The sequence below is a fragment of the Paralichthys olivaceus genome, chromosome 5 (genome assembly GCF_024713975.1).
Source record: "Paralichthys olivaceus isolate ysfri-2021 chromosome 5, ASM2471397v2, whole genome shotgun sequence".
Lineage (NCBI taxonomy): Eukaryota > Metazoa > Chordata > Actinopteri > Pleuronectiformes > Paralichthyidae > Paralichthys > Paralichthys olivaceus.
The window spans coordinates 3,406,170-3,424,205 of NC_091097.1; the positions used below are offsets into that span (position 1 = coordinate 3,406,170).

Consider the following 18,036-nt stretch of genomic DNA (forward strand, 5'->3'; position numbering starts at 1 on the left):
TTTTTTATATTCAAGATTTGTGTCTTAGAAGGCTGTCATAGACTCAACGCACACTTTTGTTCCAACAAAATGCTAGTTTTAGAAATAAAGTGCACCCACAGACCTTGGTAGTCTTAACATTAAATGCGAGCAGTCAGACAATAAGAAAAGTTGAAAATGATCTGTAAACTTAAATGGTATTGAAAATGAAATCAAATTTCTGCACAGTTTTATTTACGTTGTTCAGCCTTGCTACTGTCAGGCTGTAGGGATGGGGATGCAGGTCTGTTGGTAAGGATGCTACTATGTACACCATTGCACCTGCAGTTAAAGTCAAATGTGCCAAGTCCATATTTTCAGAACATCTCGTACTTAATGAGTCGTTGCTCTTTAACTCCACTTATGATACAGAAAAGTCTTAATGCAAAGTTTTCAAGTATGTTTTCTCATTAATATTCTGAATGTAGTTTTGAGAAGAACTACAGATGTGCTTTGAGTGCAACACAGAAAACCAGTGCTTCCTGGGCTGAGTTCTTGGCGGGCTGCATCCAGATGCTTGTAGATTTGCCCACTGGCAGCATTCAAACAAAGCAGAGAATCTGATTTAACACATTCTGAGATCATGCAGATTCACACTGCTACATCTTTTACCAACCTCTAGTGGCATCTAGTCACATTTATAATGGAGCAGAGGAAACATGACAGGTCAACACAAGTTAAACCAACATGAGAGTTTATTCTTGATCTTCATTGACATCCGACAAAAATTTCATCCTTGCCAAATTCAAACTACGAGTTTCCTGGAGCTTTCAGCTCTATCACATTGTTTTCGTCAGCGCAAATAGCCAGAATCAGCTAGAGCCATTGAATGAATGCCATGTGATGCAGTTCAAAGCTCAGGAACCAGCTGGAAGACAAACTTTCAAGTTGGAATGTTTTGTTATATAAACCAAAACTACTGTATCTTCATGGCTTTATACCACCGGGGGTTTGTTTATTCTTTGGGTGACCCCCCCCCCTGTCAGTTTCAGGTCGAGCATCTTGAAGGATTGATCCCTTGTTTGAGAATGTGAGAATGGCCGGCACTTTGACCTTTGCATGTGACGGTGTCGAATAACGTATATATCTGAGCCACACGGTTTGTGAAAGTGTATCACACGTACGCTAACAACACGACACACAGAGATCAGCATGGCAGCTCGACGAGGACTTGCCACACATTTTCGAGAGCTGGTTCAGATGAAATGAGAGGTTGTATTCCCTCAGAGGCTGATCTGGAGTCAGCTCTGTTCGCCTATAGCTCTCTGTCAGCTTTGAAAATCTCAGTGAGTGAGGGAGAACTCAGAATGCCTCCAGCTTGATTTCCCAGCAGCCAGTGTATGTCCATCCACAGACTAGAGCTCTGGTGAAGGGCCCTGAAGCAAGGCAGTGAACCCTTGCTTGATCACACTGTAAATCCACCAAGAGCCAGATGTAAAATCTCTGTCCCAGTTTTGACTCACTGTTATATCACTGTTTTTTGTTTTTTTGTTTTCATTGTTTTCCTCCATTTAGATTTGATCTTTTATTTTCCTTGATAAGTTTGGCTTTGATCCTAAAATCACTAACATGTAAGAGTCAAAATATTTGTCATTTCAACGCAGCAGCCCACATGCTACAGACATGTGATGATTCATGATGACATGATCACTCACTGCCGGTGGCTCATCTTTACTCTGTTCTGTAGTGTCAGTACATCAGGGACCCTGCAGGTAGAGTCACGTATGTGGAATATTTCTAGTGTAAAAATGTGATACAAAACAGAAAACCATGTTTGAAACCATTTTACTCCTTGTTTTTTTTTTCCCCCTTTGTCATTATAGAAATGTAAATAAGAATTATTCTTACTTGTAGTATATTATTAACAATATAAGAATCTGGACTGTGAATAATAATCATGACAAACTTTACAGGCGTTGCCTCATTGATAATCATTTGTCATTCAACACATAATTATGAGTAAGAATTTATCTACAAACTCATTATTATGAATATTATAAAATATAATTTCATAATTTGATTAGATATGATTAATACAATAAGATCTCATAATTATGGCAAATTTTCCTATAATTCCAGGATATGAAGTATTATGTAATAATGATTTATCAAGTCAGGTTGAGTGGAATTGGCCCCATTCCTCCTGAAGCCTTGAAAAGTTTAAGTGGTATAGATGGATGGAAGTCTACTTATATGATATATAAATTTGTTATAACACACAGACATTACATAATTACAGATGCATATCCATATTAACCGGATACAAATAATTGTGAGATGCTATTTCATGATTATGAACTTTATGAAATGTTTTGATTTTTTTCAAGATATTTAGTCAAAATGATCCGATTAATGATAAATCTAGGTTCTTTACATTTGCAAATAGAACTACGATGGGAATGTTTGTCATGATAATGAAATGTTAAGCTGTGAGAAAAACATTACAGCATTTTTTGAAAGCAGCAGTAATGTGCAAGTGTGCGCTACAATCTCTTAATTGCCTAGAAAAATGAACAGTTATGACATTTAATGAATGTCATAACGTTTGTCATGATATAAGTGCAGCAGTTTATGAGGAGTCGATTGTTATGGAGATGCAGATATTTTCTTCCACAGTTTCCAGCCCTTTCAAAATAAATTTTGTGGTTTGAGCAATGCACTTTCATCAGCACGCCAGATGATGGCACTACATGATATATTTTTCTATGAATCACATTTTTACCTTTGGAGCATTTCACACAGTTGACTTTACATATACTTAGTTTTGGAAATTCACCAGCCAAAAACTCTTGACCTCACGAAATAGTTCAGAGTGAATCTTCATTTTAATCCTCCGAGACAACGTGAGAGGGGACGTCCAGATGCTCTGATGCATTCTGGGACATGAAAGCAACAGGTGACATTACATGTGTCGGATGTTCTTCAGCACATCTCCTGTCTCCACAGCTGCTCTCAGATCACCATACAGTACATGAGGTTACTTTCACACAGCAGCTTCTGTCTTCATCACTGAATCTGAGATATTAAGCACTGTCTTTTCTACATCTGCTCCTCAGCACTCAGATATGTACAAATGCAGAGTTTGGTTATGAACGGAGAAAAAAAAAAAACACCATTTGATACAGAATTGTTGATATGGTGCCTTGTGAGAGATGATGGAATGTCAGGTGAACAAAGATGAAGAGTCTGGAGTGTAGAAAACAGACTTTCCCTCTATGTGGAAGTTTTACTGGGAACCCTGAAAGAAGCATGCAGGATCACTAAATCTTTACCGTGTTTAAATCTGTCAAGATTGCCTCTGGGGGAAATTGGGTGTAAGCAACAAAACCCAACTCAGATCTTGCTGTTCTCCAAGTGGGAGTCAATGTGTTTTATGAGGGCGTCATCAGGGTAACCAGTTGGGAAGGTCAGCTGACACAAAGGACAGCTGCGAACAGCACTCTCCTCCGACTCCATCCATAACTGCAGACAGAGGAAGACACAGGTGTGAAACCACTGATCCTGAAGAGAGTGGAACCCCACAATCGAATCAACAAACATGGAGAATGTGACTTTGATCGTTTCATCTGTCTGTTAAAGCGACAGCTCAACGTGACTTTCACATTAACTTGTGCCGTGCCTGTTTCAAAGCTTCCTCTTTTCTTGGTTTGTGGTTAAGCTCTGGAGCTACTTCCGAATTACCGACACGATCATCAGACCAGGTTTACAACTTTTCAAAATAAAAGCTCTGTAAGTCAGCTTTTGACCCAGTTGCCAGCCCCTGCTGTAGTTTATCTGAAGAAGACACGTTCAACTCGATCTGGGATTATTTACTTTTTTATATTGAATGTATGTCAGAATCACACCCAACTCTGCAATGCACTTCTCTGGATCACTATGAATACACATTGGGTAGACACATTGGAGACCATGTGGACATAACTGTTCTTACTCTCCACATTTGGTGTCAGTGGAGCGATTACTGAGCACTCACACGTAGGTGTTTGATGCTTGAGCTTTCTTGACACATGACTGGCCTCTCAAAGCACTGTAGCATTATGGGAGTGAATGCTACAGGGTGGTGTTCAGAGATAATAATGAAGTTCTAATTATAACATGCTGTATATCCTAGTGATGTGCCCTTAGTGAACGATTCCAGTCAGAGGCTACTCGAGCTCTCATGAACAGTGAGGACACAAGATTCCCATCGCAGAGAAGGATAAGGGCCCTCCTCATTCATTACATTGGTATAGCATCACACTGTGCAATGTTTAAAATGCTAATAACTGATATTTAGCAACTTGTGTAATGTTTACAATTCAAATAATTGACATTAGATCCAACAATACATGCTGCAAGAAATTAAGGATATCTAAATTTGATTCTAATCTTAATTTCACCTGTCATTTTAGTGACTAGTAGCCCCAACCCCCCAAAAGGACAAAAGAAAGCCTCTCTAAAGGACTGGAGTTTTGTGTATCCTTTTTTCACTGATGCTCTTTTGGCTGCTGCAATGACCCATTTTCCCCACAAGGTGCTGCTAAATGTAATCCTAGCTTCTACTCACGTTAATGGAAGGCCATGACTGAGCATGTTCTGTGTTCATGTAGGGAGGCAGATGGCAGGAGAGGGTGGCAGGGCCCTCGGGGGCAGAGAAGGAGGGATGGTGGGGCTGTTTCCTTGGAGACGGGAACGAGGGGTGTAGTGGCTGTTCTCTTGGTGATGATGAGACAATCCCGATTGCACCCAGAGTCCGAGGTGGGCTGGCAGCCGGCGACAGATATGCACACACATCCTGCAGTGGTTCACAACACACACAGTTTTAACAATAAATAACCCGGCTTGAAAGTCAGAGACTTCATTGGTTGTCACCTCTTCATCATCAGAGGACTGTGGAGGTGTCACCAGTGGGGTGGGTTCGGGTGGGTCGTCAAGACGACAGAAGTGATGCACCTGAATGAAAGAAGAGGTAAGGCTAAAGATTACTCAGATTTTTTTTATTGGACTACAGAAAATTGTGTGATGCTTTTAACTACAGACCTGCAAAATTATTTATCAGAAAATAGGACACGTTGAAAGTGTCCTAAGGTCGGTAACAATAAGGTCGTCACTCACTCAATAAATGTCTCACCTCAGCAGCCATTGGAAATCCCAGGTCCAATGCACAGTGATGAGGACTGCTGCTCAAACTGCTGCCCCCACCTCTCTCGCCTCCCCCTCCTCCCCCCCGCTCCCCTCCTCCATGAGCTGAGGCTGGCCTGACAAGGCCCAACAAGGCTGTGCGGAGCTGAGGTTTGTTTTGGCCGTAGCCCTGTTTCTCGCCAAGGAGAGGCCTGGGCTTGGGGAGAGTGGAAACAGGGTCCCTCCTCAAGCGCGCTGGCGGCCTGTGGATGGCTGATGGGTCAGACACCTGGGAACAAGAGAGGGTCAAATATTCAAATGACTCCACGATGCAATAATCCATTTTATTATAAAGTTATAAGAAATCCAAGTCCAATTGTGCCCCACAAATGCCTCACCTCCGAGTAACTGCGGCGACCCTGGAACTTTGCTCGTAGACGGCTGCTGGTTGGCTGCTGAGAGTAAGAGGCAGGGCTGTCGCATAGGGAGAGTGGAGGAGAGGGGGTGGGCAGAAGCCTCTCAGGGGAGAGTGAGGGGCGCTGGGGGGAGGTGGGGGAGAGACGCTGAGGGGTTGAGGGAGGACGAGAGACTGAAGGGAAAACAGAGAATGGGAAAGACATTAAGATTTCATCTCATTAGCACACCCCTGGCACCCCACTCCTTTTTTCAGTTGCCCTTAGTTTTACGAGATCTCTCCGAAGCAGGGAGGGAAAGTGATAAAGACTCAATGAGAGATCTCTTGTAACATGAACACTTTGTTAGAAGCTGCCTGGCTTCATTTCCATACTACTCTAACAACACAACGAGTGACTACTAAGTCGCATGAGTCTCATTTTTTCAGTGATGTCTGTGCAGTGCACTGCAGATAGGTGTCTCTATAACTTCCACTAACTTCTGGCTTAAGTCTGCAGTGGATACATCTGATACATCTCCAATGAATTTATTTTCTGTCAGCAGGCTACAGTTCTGAGTGACATCCAGCATCCCAGAGAGGCTGAGCCACTTGAGTGTTTGTGGACACTACCTACATTTAGGTGCAGTTAACTTCGACATGACTCCGCTGGCTACATGAAGCTCATCCAAACAGAATTATTCCAAACTCCCTCCATGTGTTTGTCATTGACACAACCAGTTAGAATACGTGACATTTCTTGTCTCATACACTTGCACTTGTAACTTATAGTCAGGTGACCTACCAGGCTCCTGGGAGACGTGTCGTAGAAGGTCACTCTGTTTTGCAGCCAGATTGCGAACCCGACCCAGCTCCTCTGTTAGCTCAGTGTAGGCTAACGCCAGGTTCACCCTGCAGCACACAGAAAATACATGTAAATGACAAACTAACAAGCACTTCCAAAAATAAGCTCTTCTCTGAAACAAGACTCACTGTTCATCTCCAGCTTTCTTTATCCATTCTACGTCACAGTGCTCACAGTGTGGGGCCAACTCCTGTGACTGACAGAGGGACAGACCCAGTTGTGGTTAGGGCTGCAGCACTGAACAACACATGGAAGACATTCTTATTTGTTTCCTATATTTGGGACAGCTTCAAATTCTCCACAGAGCTATTTCATTAATTGTCATGTCTGTATCTTGGGGCCTAAACTGGACAATTAGCATGTTTAAGCCCATTGATGATCAACCAGCTCATCTACCTCTGTGACAACTGTGTGCACCCATCCACGTGTATCATGTCTATCAGGTTTACCTGTCTTTGTGCTTCCTGCAGCTGAGCTGCCTCTTGTTGCAGCCTCTGAAGTTCAACCCTCAGCTCCTTCTCCCTCTGACAGGCTCCCTCGGCCCGGTGCCGTGCCCCATCCAGCTCTGCCTCCAGTCGCTGCAGTTTCAGGTCTGACAAGGCGTCCAGACTGCGGGAGCTCTGCAGCGTCGGCCCACGGCCCTCTGATAAAAACCAAACAGCTTCAATCTGTTTCCTTTCTCTCAAGTACAATGACACCAGTGGAGCAAGAGACTTCAATTCCTAAATCAAGAGCACAGTCTTTTTATGTATAGGGACTTTACAATCAATATTTATTGGTAGTTATGACTGAACTGTAGCTAATGATAACTTTCACCACATTTAAAATCACATCATTTTTACTTAATGTCAATGTCATTGCTGTGTTATTTAAGTGTGAAAGGAAACCTCTGGAGAAAGTCCGGACCTAATTCTCTGGAGTTCCTCCAGAGGTCATATCTGAAAACAGCTTCAGTGATGAAATCGAGGCACCAGTTGAATCAAGTCTTGTGGTAGAAAGAGGTTAGTCTCGATGATCCGCCTTTTTGAATAGTGATATTAGCACCTTGTAATTGTCCGGTATACAGCAACTATTATGACTGGCTCTCTCATACAAGTATATACAAGAAGTACTACTTAATTGCATATTCTATAATCTGATTGGGTGTACTGTTCTCTCTGTCCAGATGGAACACACCTCTGGGTACGTCCAGGCTGGCGTGGAGTTGAGACTGACGGGCCTCTTTGCTGCGGAGTTGAGTGCTGAGTTTCTGAAGGGACGTCTCTCTTTGTCTAAGAGCCGACTCCAAACTGCAGATCCTCTCCACGTGCTGCTCCGCTAGAGTCGTCTGAGGGACACAAAACACACACTTTTACACATGTGGAACTAATACCCAAACTGCTATACAATGGCATAAATGCTCTATCCTACAAATAGCATTGGTGTGTGTGTGTGTGCGTGTGTTTACCATTTTGTCTAGGTCTCTCTGTACATTGCTTTTCTCCAAGTGAATCTTCTCATATGCCTGGATGACTTCCTCCAGCCTCTCCTCTCTCTCCTTACTCTTCTGAAGCTGAGAGAGGTAAACAGTCATCTTACACTTCTCTCTGAGGGGTTATACTGTGCAGGTTAGGGCCATTATTTCAGAGCGCAGCGACATTAATATGAAATTCTTTCACAACTAGCATGTGAATTCTTGAGTTACAGCCAAAAATGTGTTTTTTGAGTTCACATTGACTTGAACCTTTGATCTTCAACCACCAAGATTTAATCAGTTTGTCTTTGAGTCCAATGTGCCAGATGTAATGACATTTCCTCAAGCTGTCCTTCATACATCACATTCACAAGTATGCACAGTGATAGTTGCTCCACAGAGATATATCTTAGGTTGGTCACTGTGACCTAACACCCGGTCACAGTGACCTTGACCTTTGACCTCCAACCTTAGATATATCTCTGTGGAGCAACTATCACTGAGGGTATTAATATATAATATATTAATATTAATATAACTTGTGCAATTTATCAGAGAGACTATGAGATCTACTATAACTAGTGGCTGCAGTTATATTACTATGTACCTCCTGAGTGAGAGAGTTGATCCTCTGTTGTAGGTTTGTGGTCTCTGATTGAATGACACTGGCATCCTTGGTGATGGGCTCACAGGAACAACACACTATCCTCTCCTCTCCGAATTCACTGATCATGGGAAACTATAGGAGAAAAGAGGAGAGGAGGAATTTTCAGGAAATAATTCATTCACACTGTATAAAATTCTTCATTCTCTCAGTTTGTATTCTTTATTGTTCATTTAAATCTGTATGCAGGCTGTGTGTGTGTTCTCTGCTGCTGCTCTCCACCTTGACCTCATAGTGTTTCAGCTTCCTCTTGATGCTGCTGTTCTCCCTCTCCAGACTGGCCAGCCGGGTCTTAATGTCATGATAGGCTGCAGCCAAGGCCAATCCTGATGATGGGTACATGTCCTCTGGCAGTCGATTGGACGACCAGCTGATCCCAGATCCGCCCATGTCATCTCTCAGGCTCTCCCCTCCTCCCAGCAGCCCTAGCTCTCCTCTGCCATATAGATCCATCATCAGTTAGCTGTAAGAGAAGGAAATAAGGAGGTCTAGTTGATCTCAAGAGATCCAGTGAAGACAACATGGACTGGACTTTGGGCAGACTCATGACCATAGACTGTATATAAAGAGCTCATGACATGATGTCCTGACCGGAGCTGACAGCGTGTGTGTGTGTGTGTGTGTGTGTGTGTGTGTGTGTGTGTGTGTGTGTGTTTGTGTGTGTGTTGTCCAGAGAATATATGTGATGATTAAAAGTTTGATAAGTTATTTTTGATCTATTTGAGTTATTATTGTATTCATACAATCTGTTTGTATGAGATTGCTCTGGGTTGAAACAATACTTGGTTAAAACCTGGTATATGACAATACCATGGAGGGTTGATATCAGGGTGGTCTCTCTGTGCTCTGCAGACTGTTGTGGGATATGCTTAAGGTGCAGGGTATCTGGCAGATTCTACAGAAATATTAACCACAGCACAGTTGGCAATTTGTTAATTTTGACTAAGGGGGGTGGTTCTGTATTCTACACAGACATCTAAAGTGGTATCTGCTGAATTTATGCTGAATCCTGTCTACCTGCCGAAAAGAGTCAAATCTTTATGGATGGCCACCAGGTACTTAGGATTTTCCCTGATGCTGGGAGGTGACAACAGAATTGGCAGGTTATTAAGGCTTGTTTAGTCATATTAGTTTTGAGGGTACAGCCACATATATCTAAATTAAGTGATGATTGAGTAAAGGCATGTACAGTTGCAGAGATGATCGCTTCTTTTCTGTTTCTACATGTGATTCAAAAACAAAAGATGTGGCTTTTGAGTTTAGTGGGTTTGGAGCTGTTTGTAGATAGTTGAAATATAGAAAAACAACAAGCAATGAAATCCTTTACTTCTTCTGCTCAGTTCAGTGAGTAATGTGTAACACTTTACCTAATAGTGTTAGTGGTTTGACTGGCTTTCAGCAAGATTTCTGAAAACACAATAAACTGGCTTAGCAAAGAGGCAATGTGACTTTTACAACTCGACGTGTGCACATTGTGATTTGTTAGTCAACAGGAAACCTGCCACAAAAAAGGAAAAACCTTTGAAATTATATAAAACATCCTGACAGACACCCGAGGTCCTTGGTAAGAAAAAGCATGGTACACAATAAAAGAAGAGAAAAGATGATATGATTCAACGGCAGCAACTCTTCCTCTCTAGTGTGTGTGTGTGTGTGTGTGTAGAGCCTAAAGACAGGCAGTGCAGTTTCAGAGAGGAAGAGAGGTCTCACATCCCTCCACAGATACTTAACTCCCCCTCTGAAAGCCCACACACTGTCTCCCACACATACATGCACACGCACATTCACTCACACTCACACACCCACACATTCACACATTCAGCCCACATACTGCTCGTGTCTATTGCCTGTGTCCAGCTCTTCCTCTACATCTCCCTCTCAGCTTTCGACTGGGTTCACTCAGCTCGATTGCCTTTTCCTTGCACACACTCTGTGTCAGCCAAGGGCAGATCAGAGCGGGCCATATGTCTTTATCATATGGTTGTTTCATTTATTAATGGACTGACGGTCCGCATTACCCACAATCCCTGGCATTTAAACACAAAACCCAGTGATTTCTCTCATCATCGTTATGTGCAGTGATGACATCTTTGTTGGTACACAGGTCAACATTCAGCATTTCTTTTAATTTACTGTGTTCGTCATTCATAGATTGTGTTTCCATTTCTAGTTCGATAGTTTACCACCTCCAACTAAAAGTTTCTAGTAGATCATGATTCATCAAAAGGGATTCTGGTTAAAAGAAAATTTGAGAAAAATTCTGCTAAGGGCAAAAACACCAATCAAAGGAGCACTCCACCAATTGTACTCATTAACTGAAAGCGTACTCATCACAAGGAGTAATACTCAGCTTGTGTTGTAAAAAAATTTTCTGTACAGCTCAGGGTGGAGTTCATATGTAAAATATTAAAAATAAAAATAAATAAAAATAAAGCCTGCATTATAGACAGGTGAGGTTTGGAGTTAGATGTTTAGAGATGGTCTGATGAAAGACATAATCCAGGTGCATTATGGGACATTCAGAATCCAACAATATACAGCTTTAACTACCCAAGGGACTAAAGGTACATACATATTTGCACACCTAATGTGTTTGTCTGCACCTCAGGTTGCTAGTACAGCAGCTACTATCAGCTTGGATTTCTATAGCCACATTCAAATTGACATTCATTTGCTGCTTGTGCACAAATCAAGGAAATCAAGACCACACATGAGCTCAGGAAAATTCATGTGAGAGCATAAATGAATACGCTCCGAATTTGCTAACTCACATTTCTCTACACTGCGTTTTTAAACCTTGTGACATAGTCAGCACAACAGCATTCAGTGTGGACTAAACTATGCATCTAGAAAATAGAAAATAACAGAAAATGACAATCACAGCTCATTCACACTTTAGCTGTTTTAATTCCATCCAAATTAAGGGCAACTCTTGGGAATTCGTTTTTCTGTTTAAACATGGTCAGACACAGTGTTGTGAGTGGCAGAGGACATAGAGTGACCAGTAAAAGGACTGGTATGTCTAAAAGAGGAAGACTCAGAGCGGTGTTGTCCCTGATGAAAGAGGAACTATAACTGATCATGTCAGATAACCAACACTGGATATTTTAGCAGTAGCTTACTATACATGGGACAAATGTGTTTAATTTTGTGTTTGTGCTTCAGGATGTAGCACTTCCCTCCCACTCAGGGAAATGGAATATCAACTGCTGAACAGGAAACTGATAACAACAATACAATAAAACTTGAAAATGTAGGACAGAGGGTTTGCATAAGAATCTTGATATGTTCAAAGTGCAACCACTGAACAAACATCCTGATACCCTGTCCTCTCTGAAATGAACTCTGAATGTGTTGAGGAGCTCAGTACCAGTTTGTCCTGGTAAGAAGACCGGCTTCACCAAACCATGCCCAGGAAATAGACATCTCCTGTAATGGTTCATCTCTCATGTTTCATTATGGCTGCATTTTAGAGCTTGGAGCCAGGACAACAGCTCACACAATCATTCATGTGTATGAGGCTGATTTCAACTTGCCCAAAACATGAGAAACCAACCTCACTGGAAACAACAGCAGCGAGTCCAGAGGGGTCTCACACCATCTGCTGTTACATTAACTGTCAGCTGGACCATACGACACTAAGAGCCTCATTGAGGATTTGTGTCAGGTGAGGAAAGAGGGGGGTGAGGCTGAATCCAGATCTGTTTGTTACCATCGGAGGATCTGATGATTCACCAATCCAATTCAATTCAATTTTAATTGTATAGCACCAAATCATAATATACATTATCTCAAGGCACTTTACATAGAAGGTCAAGACCTTCATATTAATATAGAGAAACCCAACAGTTCCCACAATGAGCAAGCACTGTCCAGTCACAGAGTGGTTTACACCACATCCCAGCATGGTGTCATCTTTCCTTCTTTACTTACTCTCAGTACCTCAATCCCACAGAGGAAGCTTTCTTCTCACTGAGGTGGAACAGTCTTCATGATCAGATGTCTCTCATTGATGTAATGAACGCTGGATGTGTGTACTAGAATGGCACAAAAGAGTGTAGAGCTAGGATAAGGCCCAATTAATTGAAAGAAAGAAAGAAAGAAAGCTGGCTGGTTATGATCAAAGCAGAGTGAGAAGAGATGATAAAACAGACAGTCCTTAAGGACATGGCACATTATCTGTGAGCACAGCTGAGGGCAAATTTAGTGTGTGTGGGGAAGAGTGCACGCACACACACACACACACACACACACACACACAGTAAAGTAAATACACTAAATCAAACTGTCCTGATGGGTTCAAATCTGCATGAATATATATCATTTTATGTGGTTAAAGCAGTAAAGTTGTCTGCATTGATTATTTTGCAATATCATTGATATTGTTGCTCTGTATGTCCCTACAGCTACGGTATGATGTGACATGCAACATGAGGTAAATTAGAATGACACAATTATACAAACGTTTTCATCAAAGGATTACACTGCTCCTCTACATTCAGCCAACGGTAACAACAGCACATGAACTTCACCTCCATCCAAACAGAACCACAGGGAAATGCTTCATATGTGCTCATGGACTGTAAACTGACCCACAATGCAGCAGGACCAACTATCCACTTCTATTTCTATTTATTTCCATTTCTTCGTTCACTTTCAGGATTTTAGAATTTACTTTTTCATTTGTCATTTTAAAACAGCCATTTCAATATCCTGTTTTTTTTTTTACATTTATCTATGGGCTCATTATCCTGAGTAATAAATATAATAATAATTTCTGTTTTCTTTATTAAATCATGGAGTAAACTTAGCCTCCACAAAGAGAGAGACAAAGGGGACAACTTAAAATAAGAGTAACAGACACAGAGAGAGATGAGGGAGGGCATTAGGATGATGACATAATATGACATGAAAGACTGAGAGAGAAAGAGAGGGAGAAAGAGAGGGAGGTGGGGGGGGTTAGAGAGAAAAGAGCGAGAGAGTTAATGGAAATGAGGTCGCAAAGAAGAGCTTTCTGTCCTATCTACTGTGATCATGTGATGTTTTCTATAATGTACAACACGTGCACACACAGTTATTGTGAGAACACTGACTGTATTTAGTTCCCCTTGTGATCCAAGTCCTTGTCAAACATCTGACATGTGTTTGGTGACGGTGAACCTCTATTATCCTTTTTGAACAGACTAATGTGTATTTTGTCTTAGAACCATCTCATGCATGAACCATGAGCCATTGGTTGAACGAGTGCGGTGCCTGTTGTAAACCTGCCTGTCTCTTTGTCCTGTGTTAATGCTCTGCAGCTACTTCAGAATTATTCCTTGTCATTAGTGAGTCCTCCTACAACAGTTCTATAATATACTGTAAATATACTTTGTTTGTGTATGAGATGTTGTGTGCAGAGCTTTTTTTAACAGTCTATGGTTCAGAGTGAAGTTAGAAAACTTTTAGGTCATCCTACCTGGTTAATCTGAAATAAATATTAATAGTCAGTGTTTTTTATAAATTGGAACTGAAATAATTGAATTACTTTTCATGTGTGTGGCTTATATTTAAATTTAAGGGATTAACTTAACTGCTGATATTTTTTTCATACATTGCATATCGGATATTACAGAGGTCTGTTAAGAATCGACACAAGACCCAAGTTCACAGCTTTTCAAAATATAAACTCTGCAATTCAGCTTGATATGAAGTACGACAATAACGGTTGGTGGTGGTTGATGTCAGCAAACTTTAAATACATATATAGGCTAAGTGGCATGAAACAGAAGCTGCTGTTAGATTTCAGTTGAAATGTCTAATGTTTCCATTCAACTTTCAGTTTGTATAAACATTAAGAAAGTTTATTAAATGCTTTCCCTCATCTTCCTAAAAGAATGAGCCAAACTATATCACGGCCAACAGACATAATTTTGTTCCATTACTTTTTGTATTTGCAGCCAGGTACTGGATACCTACGTAGTGTTGTAGGGCATCCTCTGACCTCTCCTCCCACACATGTGCACACAAATACCAGCTCGAAGCATATGCTCTTGAAGCCCCTTGATCTCCCTCTACCTTCTGAAACAAAAAGCACTGCTGTTACCACCAACCACGTGTGAAGCAAAGCTCTGTGCTACTCGTGGCCCTGTTGGGCTTCATCCAGCTGCTGTAGAGAATGACTGAGCGGACCACCCACCACCAGCTAGTTTTAGGTTTTCAGATGCAGTGTGCAGAGAAAAAACACCAGGTAAGGCCAAATAAGTTTCAGTAACCCTCTTTCAAACAAAAGGTATTGTTGATGGAGTTGGGGGATAAGACATTGTCTGGTGAAATCATCTCCTGCAGTACAGGGATGCTGGAAGTCCGTCAAGAGTCGGAGGTGTTGAGAGAGAGTCTATAAAATGTCATATTAATTGCAACGTAGCACCAAAACAAGATATTAGTTTGAAGTTGAATGGTATGAATGACATTTTATATATGATTTAGTAAATTTTACACTAAACCGGACAGAAAACTTTATTTTTTATTAAGGTTTATTTCTGAGACATACCTAACCAACTTTTGCCAATGCTAAAATGTGGGATCTTTTCAGTGTGTTATGTTCTACTATTTGTAGGCTACACAGAAAATACACTGGGTTCCAAGATATTATAAAATATTGTAAAAAATAAAGTGGGTGGCCTACTCACCATAATACAACACTGGTGACTGAAAAGTCCCGGTGTTCAGAATAGAGGTATTGTCACACTGTGACTGATCAGTTGTTAGTATGAAGGGATAATATCATACATTTTCAAATTAAATATTGTTGTTTCAAATTATTTTGGTAGCTTCCATGCAACAGTGTTCAGAATGCCAGACTTTGTATCAGCCACCCAATATGCAATGCAGGAGCTGATGTTGTGAATCAATCAATACACCTTCAATATTAATAAAACTTTGACCATTCCATTGTTTTTATTTGCTCACTTGTATGACATACGGCTGGATGGTGGTTGGCTGTGGCCTTGGAGGTACAGACTAACCTGAAGGTCTGTGTTGTCATCCCCAGCACTTCAAGCCTGCCTGAAGTATCTGGGCCACTGACTGTCTATGAATGGTGAAAAGCCAATTACCATTTTCAAGCACTTAAAATGTATATTAGGCTTGTTCAACCAGATTATATGAACTGTGAATATCCCACTTAAACACTACAAAAGAAAGAGCTGTGTTATCCTGTTGCTAGGTCACGTCCCATAGACCAGAGCAGTACAGGCTAAATAAATATTAGTAATCGGAGCACTCCGGGTTCTAACATATAAACAATAATAACAAAAAAATAAAACTAATATTTTTGATGTATTAATTAATGTTATATTTGTACACGTTACAGCCTGGGTGATAAGGTGTTAACTAATTACTGGGTCAGCTGAAACACAAGTATATAAGAATGACTGGATTTACCACTAGAGGGCACTGGGATATAAAACAGCTCATTCCCTGTGTAACTGGATGTATCCTGTCACCTTTAAGCACAGTGCACACGAAGGTGTGTTATTTTATTTCATTTCACTAGCAGCCCCACATGCAAACCAGTATGTGGATGTGTTCACTGTCTGTCTTACGGTCATTTAACAAACCAGTAGCTATAGTCCTCAAACATGCCTCTGACCCACTGCTGTACAACACAGGGTTGTTTTTTGTGTGGAATAAACATTGGGAGAAAATCACTGTATTGCGCAGACGTGTTCCAAAAATCCGACAACACCTGAACTCAACACGTGCATCCATGCTTTCTATCGATCCACAGAAAAACAACATGTCCTCATTCTGCATGTTCCAGTCAGGTCCCCAGACCTCAACACGCACACTGAAACCAGGCTGCGCATCCGTCTCTCCCTGGCACGTCCCCACACAGCGCGTCTGTGGGACTGACGAGTCCCCATCAACCCCTGTGGAGCTCGGAGGAATGTGTCCTCAGTGCAGTGTCCCCGTCGGTTCTGTCTGTGGTCTCCTCGCAGGCCAGTGATGTCTGTCATGATTGAACGGCTCATAACAGCGTCACTGCTGAGCCCCCCCCCCCCCCCCCCCCCCCCCCCCCTGTCACCATCCATCCCTGCGCAAACAGTCCCATCCTGACCTGCTTAGAAACACTGAGATCTGATCCTCACCGGTAAACCTGCCTATATGAGGCAGAGAGCATGCAAACACACACACACACACTCACACACACTCACAGTCAGAAGTTGAAGGGAAGGACACACGCGACGGATGGAGCCGGTTTACTTACGTCTGAGTAGAAAAACCGTGAAGAGGATGGTGCTGAGGGGGGTCGACATGACTGGAGTCTGACATCAGCAGTGGATGCTGCCGCGAGTGTGTGTGTGTGTGTGTGTGAGAGAGAGTGAGTGCACCCCCTCCCCTCGTTTGACCATAGGGGGAGGGTGGAGGAGGAGATCATTTTCATCAGAAGTAAAGCAGCTCACATGGGTTCTGTTCTCCAGTGACTGCTACTATACAATCATTGAGGATATACCGTTACACACATCTATTTTAAACTCAGGTCAATGGCATGCTGACACTTTTCAATTATTATTATTATTTATCTTTAATACCCATTGTGTTGCAGAGATAAAATGTAGCTGCAGAACGGACAGGATGTTATAATAGAAATAATAAGAGGGGTGTTTATAGATGTAACAATGTCATTAATGATAGCAGCACCAGTTGGTAATGATGATAATAATAGTAATTTAGAAAAAATAAAAATAGGGGGGGGGGGGGGGGGGAGCAGAGAGAGCCTATATAGCAGCATAACTAAGGGATGGTTCAAGACTCACCTGATCCAGCCCTAATGATATGCTTCATCAAAGAGAAATGTTCTAACCTTAAATGTAGAGATCATTTCTGCGTCCCGAACCCAGAGTGGGAGCTGGTTCCACAGGAGAGCAGCCTGGTAGCTAAAGGATCCACCTCCTGTTCTGCTCTTACAGATTCTGTAGTGAATTCATTTGTAAATAAGAGATTTCAAATTTAACTAGAAAATCTCTCCTGCCGAGACATTTTGAATGGGTGCCTTGTGCTCGTTGCCGACGCTTGCACAAAGAGACACATATTATCCAGGTTTACACGAAATCCAACTTCAGAGAGACATTACGTTTAAGAGAGAGGCTTCCTGGGTACATCCTGTAACTATTTGGGGGTTTTATTTTGAAAATCCAGACTCCTTCGGGCTTCCTGGTGAGGTCTTGTCATCATCCAGGACTTTTATTTTGAAAATCCAGCATCTTTCAGGCTTCCTGGGAACATTCTGTCACTATTTGGGGTTTTTATTTTGAAAATCCACTCTTTTTCCGGCTCCCTGGGAACATCCTGTAACCATCTGGGGGTTTTATTTTGAAAAACCAGGCTCATTACATGTTTCCTAGTAACATTCTATTACTATGGGGGGGCTTATTTTCAAAATATAGGCTTTGTACAGACTCCCTGGTAACATCCAGTTACTATCGGGGGGGCTTATTTTCAAAATAAAGGCTTTGTACAGACTTCCTGATAACATTCTATTACAATGAGGGAGGGTTGTT

General features: G+C 41.7%; 1 protein-coding gene across 3 annotated transcripts; it reads right to left on the reverse strand.

Moving 5' to 3' along the window:
- Window positions 1–695: 695 nt before the first annotated feature.
- Window positions 696–16,852, reverse strand: LOC109639928 (TANK-binding kinase 1-binding protein 1-like). 3 transcript variants are annotated; one of them, XM_069525132.1, is made up of 13 exons: window positions 16,743–16,852; window positions 8,720–8,954; window positions 8,435–8,566; window positions 7,822–7,926; window positions 7,551–7,701; window positions 6,824–7,017; window positions 6,503–6,570; window positions 6,315–6,421; window positions 5,517–5,707; window positions 5,129–5,407; window positions 4,870–4,950; window positions 4,565–4,792; window positions 696–3,480 (listed from the first exon to the last, which is right to left on the reverse strand). In XM_069525132.1, exons 2-13 carry the CDS (start codon window positions 8,945–8,947, stop codon window positions 3,352–3,354), a joined length of 1,893 nt encoding a protein of 630 aa, XP_069381233.1. In that variant the 5' UTR covers window positions 8,948–8,954; window positions 16,743–16,852; the 3' UTR covers window positions 696–3,351. The 3 variants fall into 3 exon arrangements, with proteins under 3 accessions (XP_069381233.1, XP_019959216.2, XP_069381232.1); XM_020103657.2 differs by having other exon boundaries at window positions 8,714–8,954; XM_069525131.1 differs by lacking the exon at window positions 16,743–16,852 and adding an exon at window positions 12,425–12,513 and having other exon boundaries at window positions 8,714–8,954.
- Window positions 16,853–18,036: the final 1,184 nt, after the last annotated feature.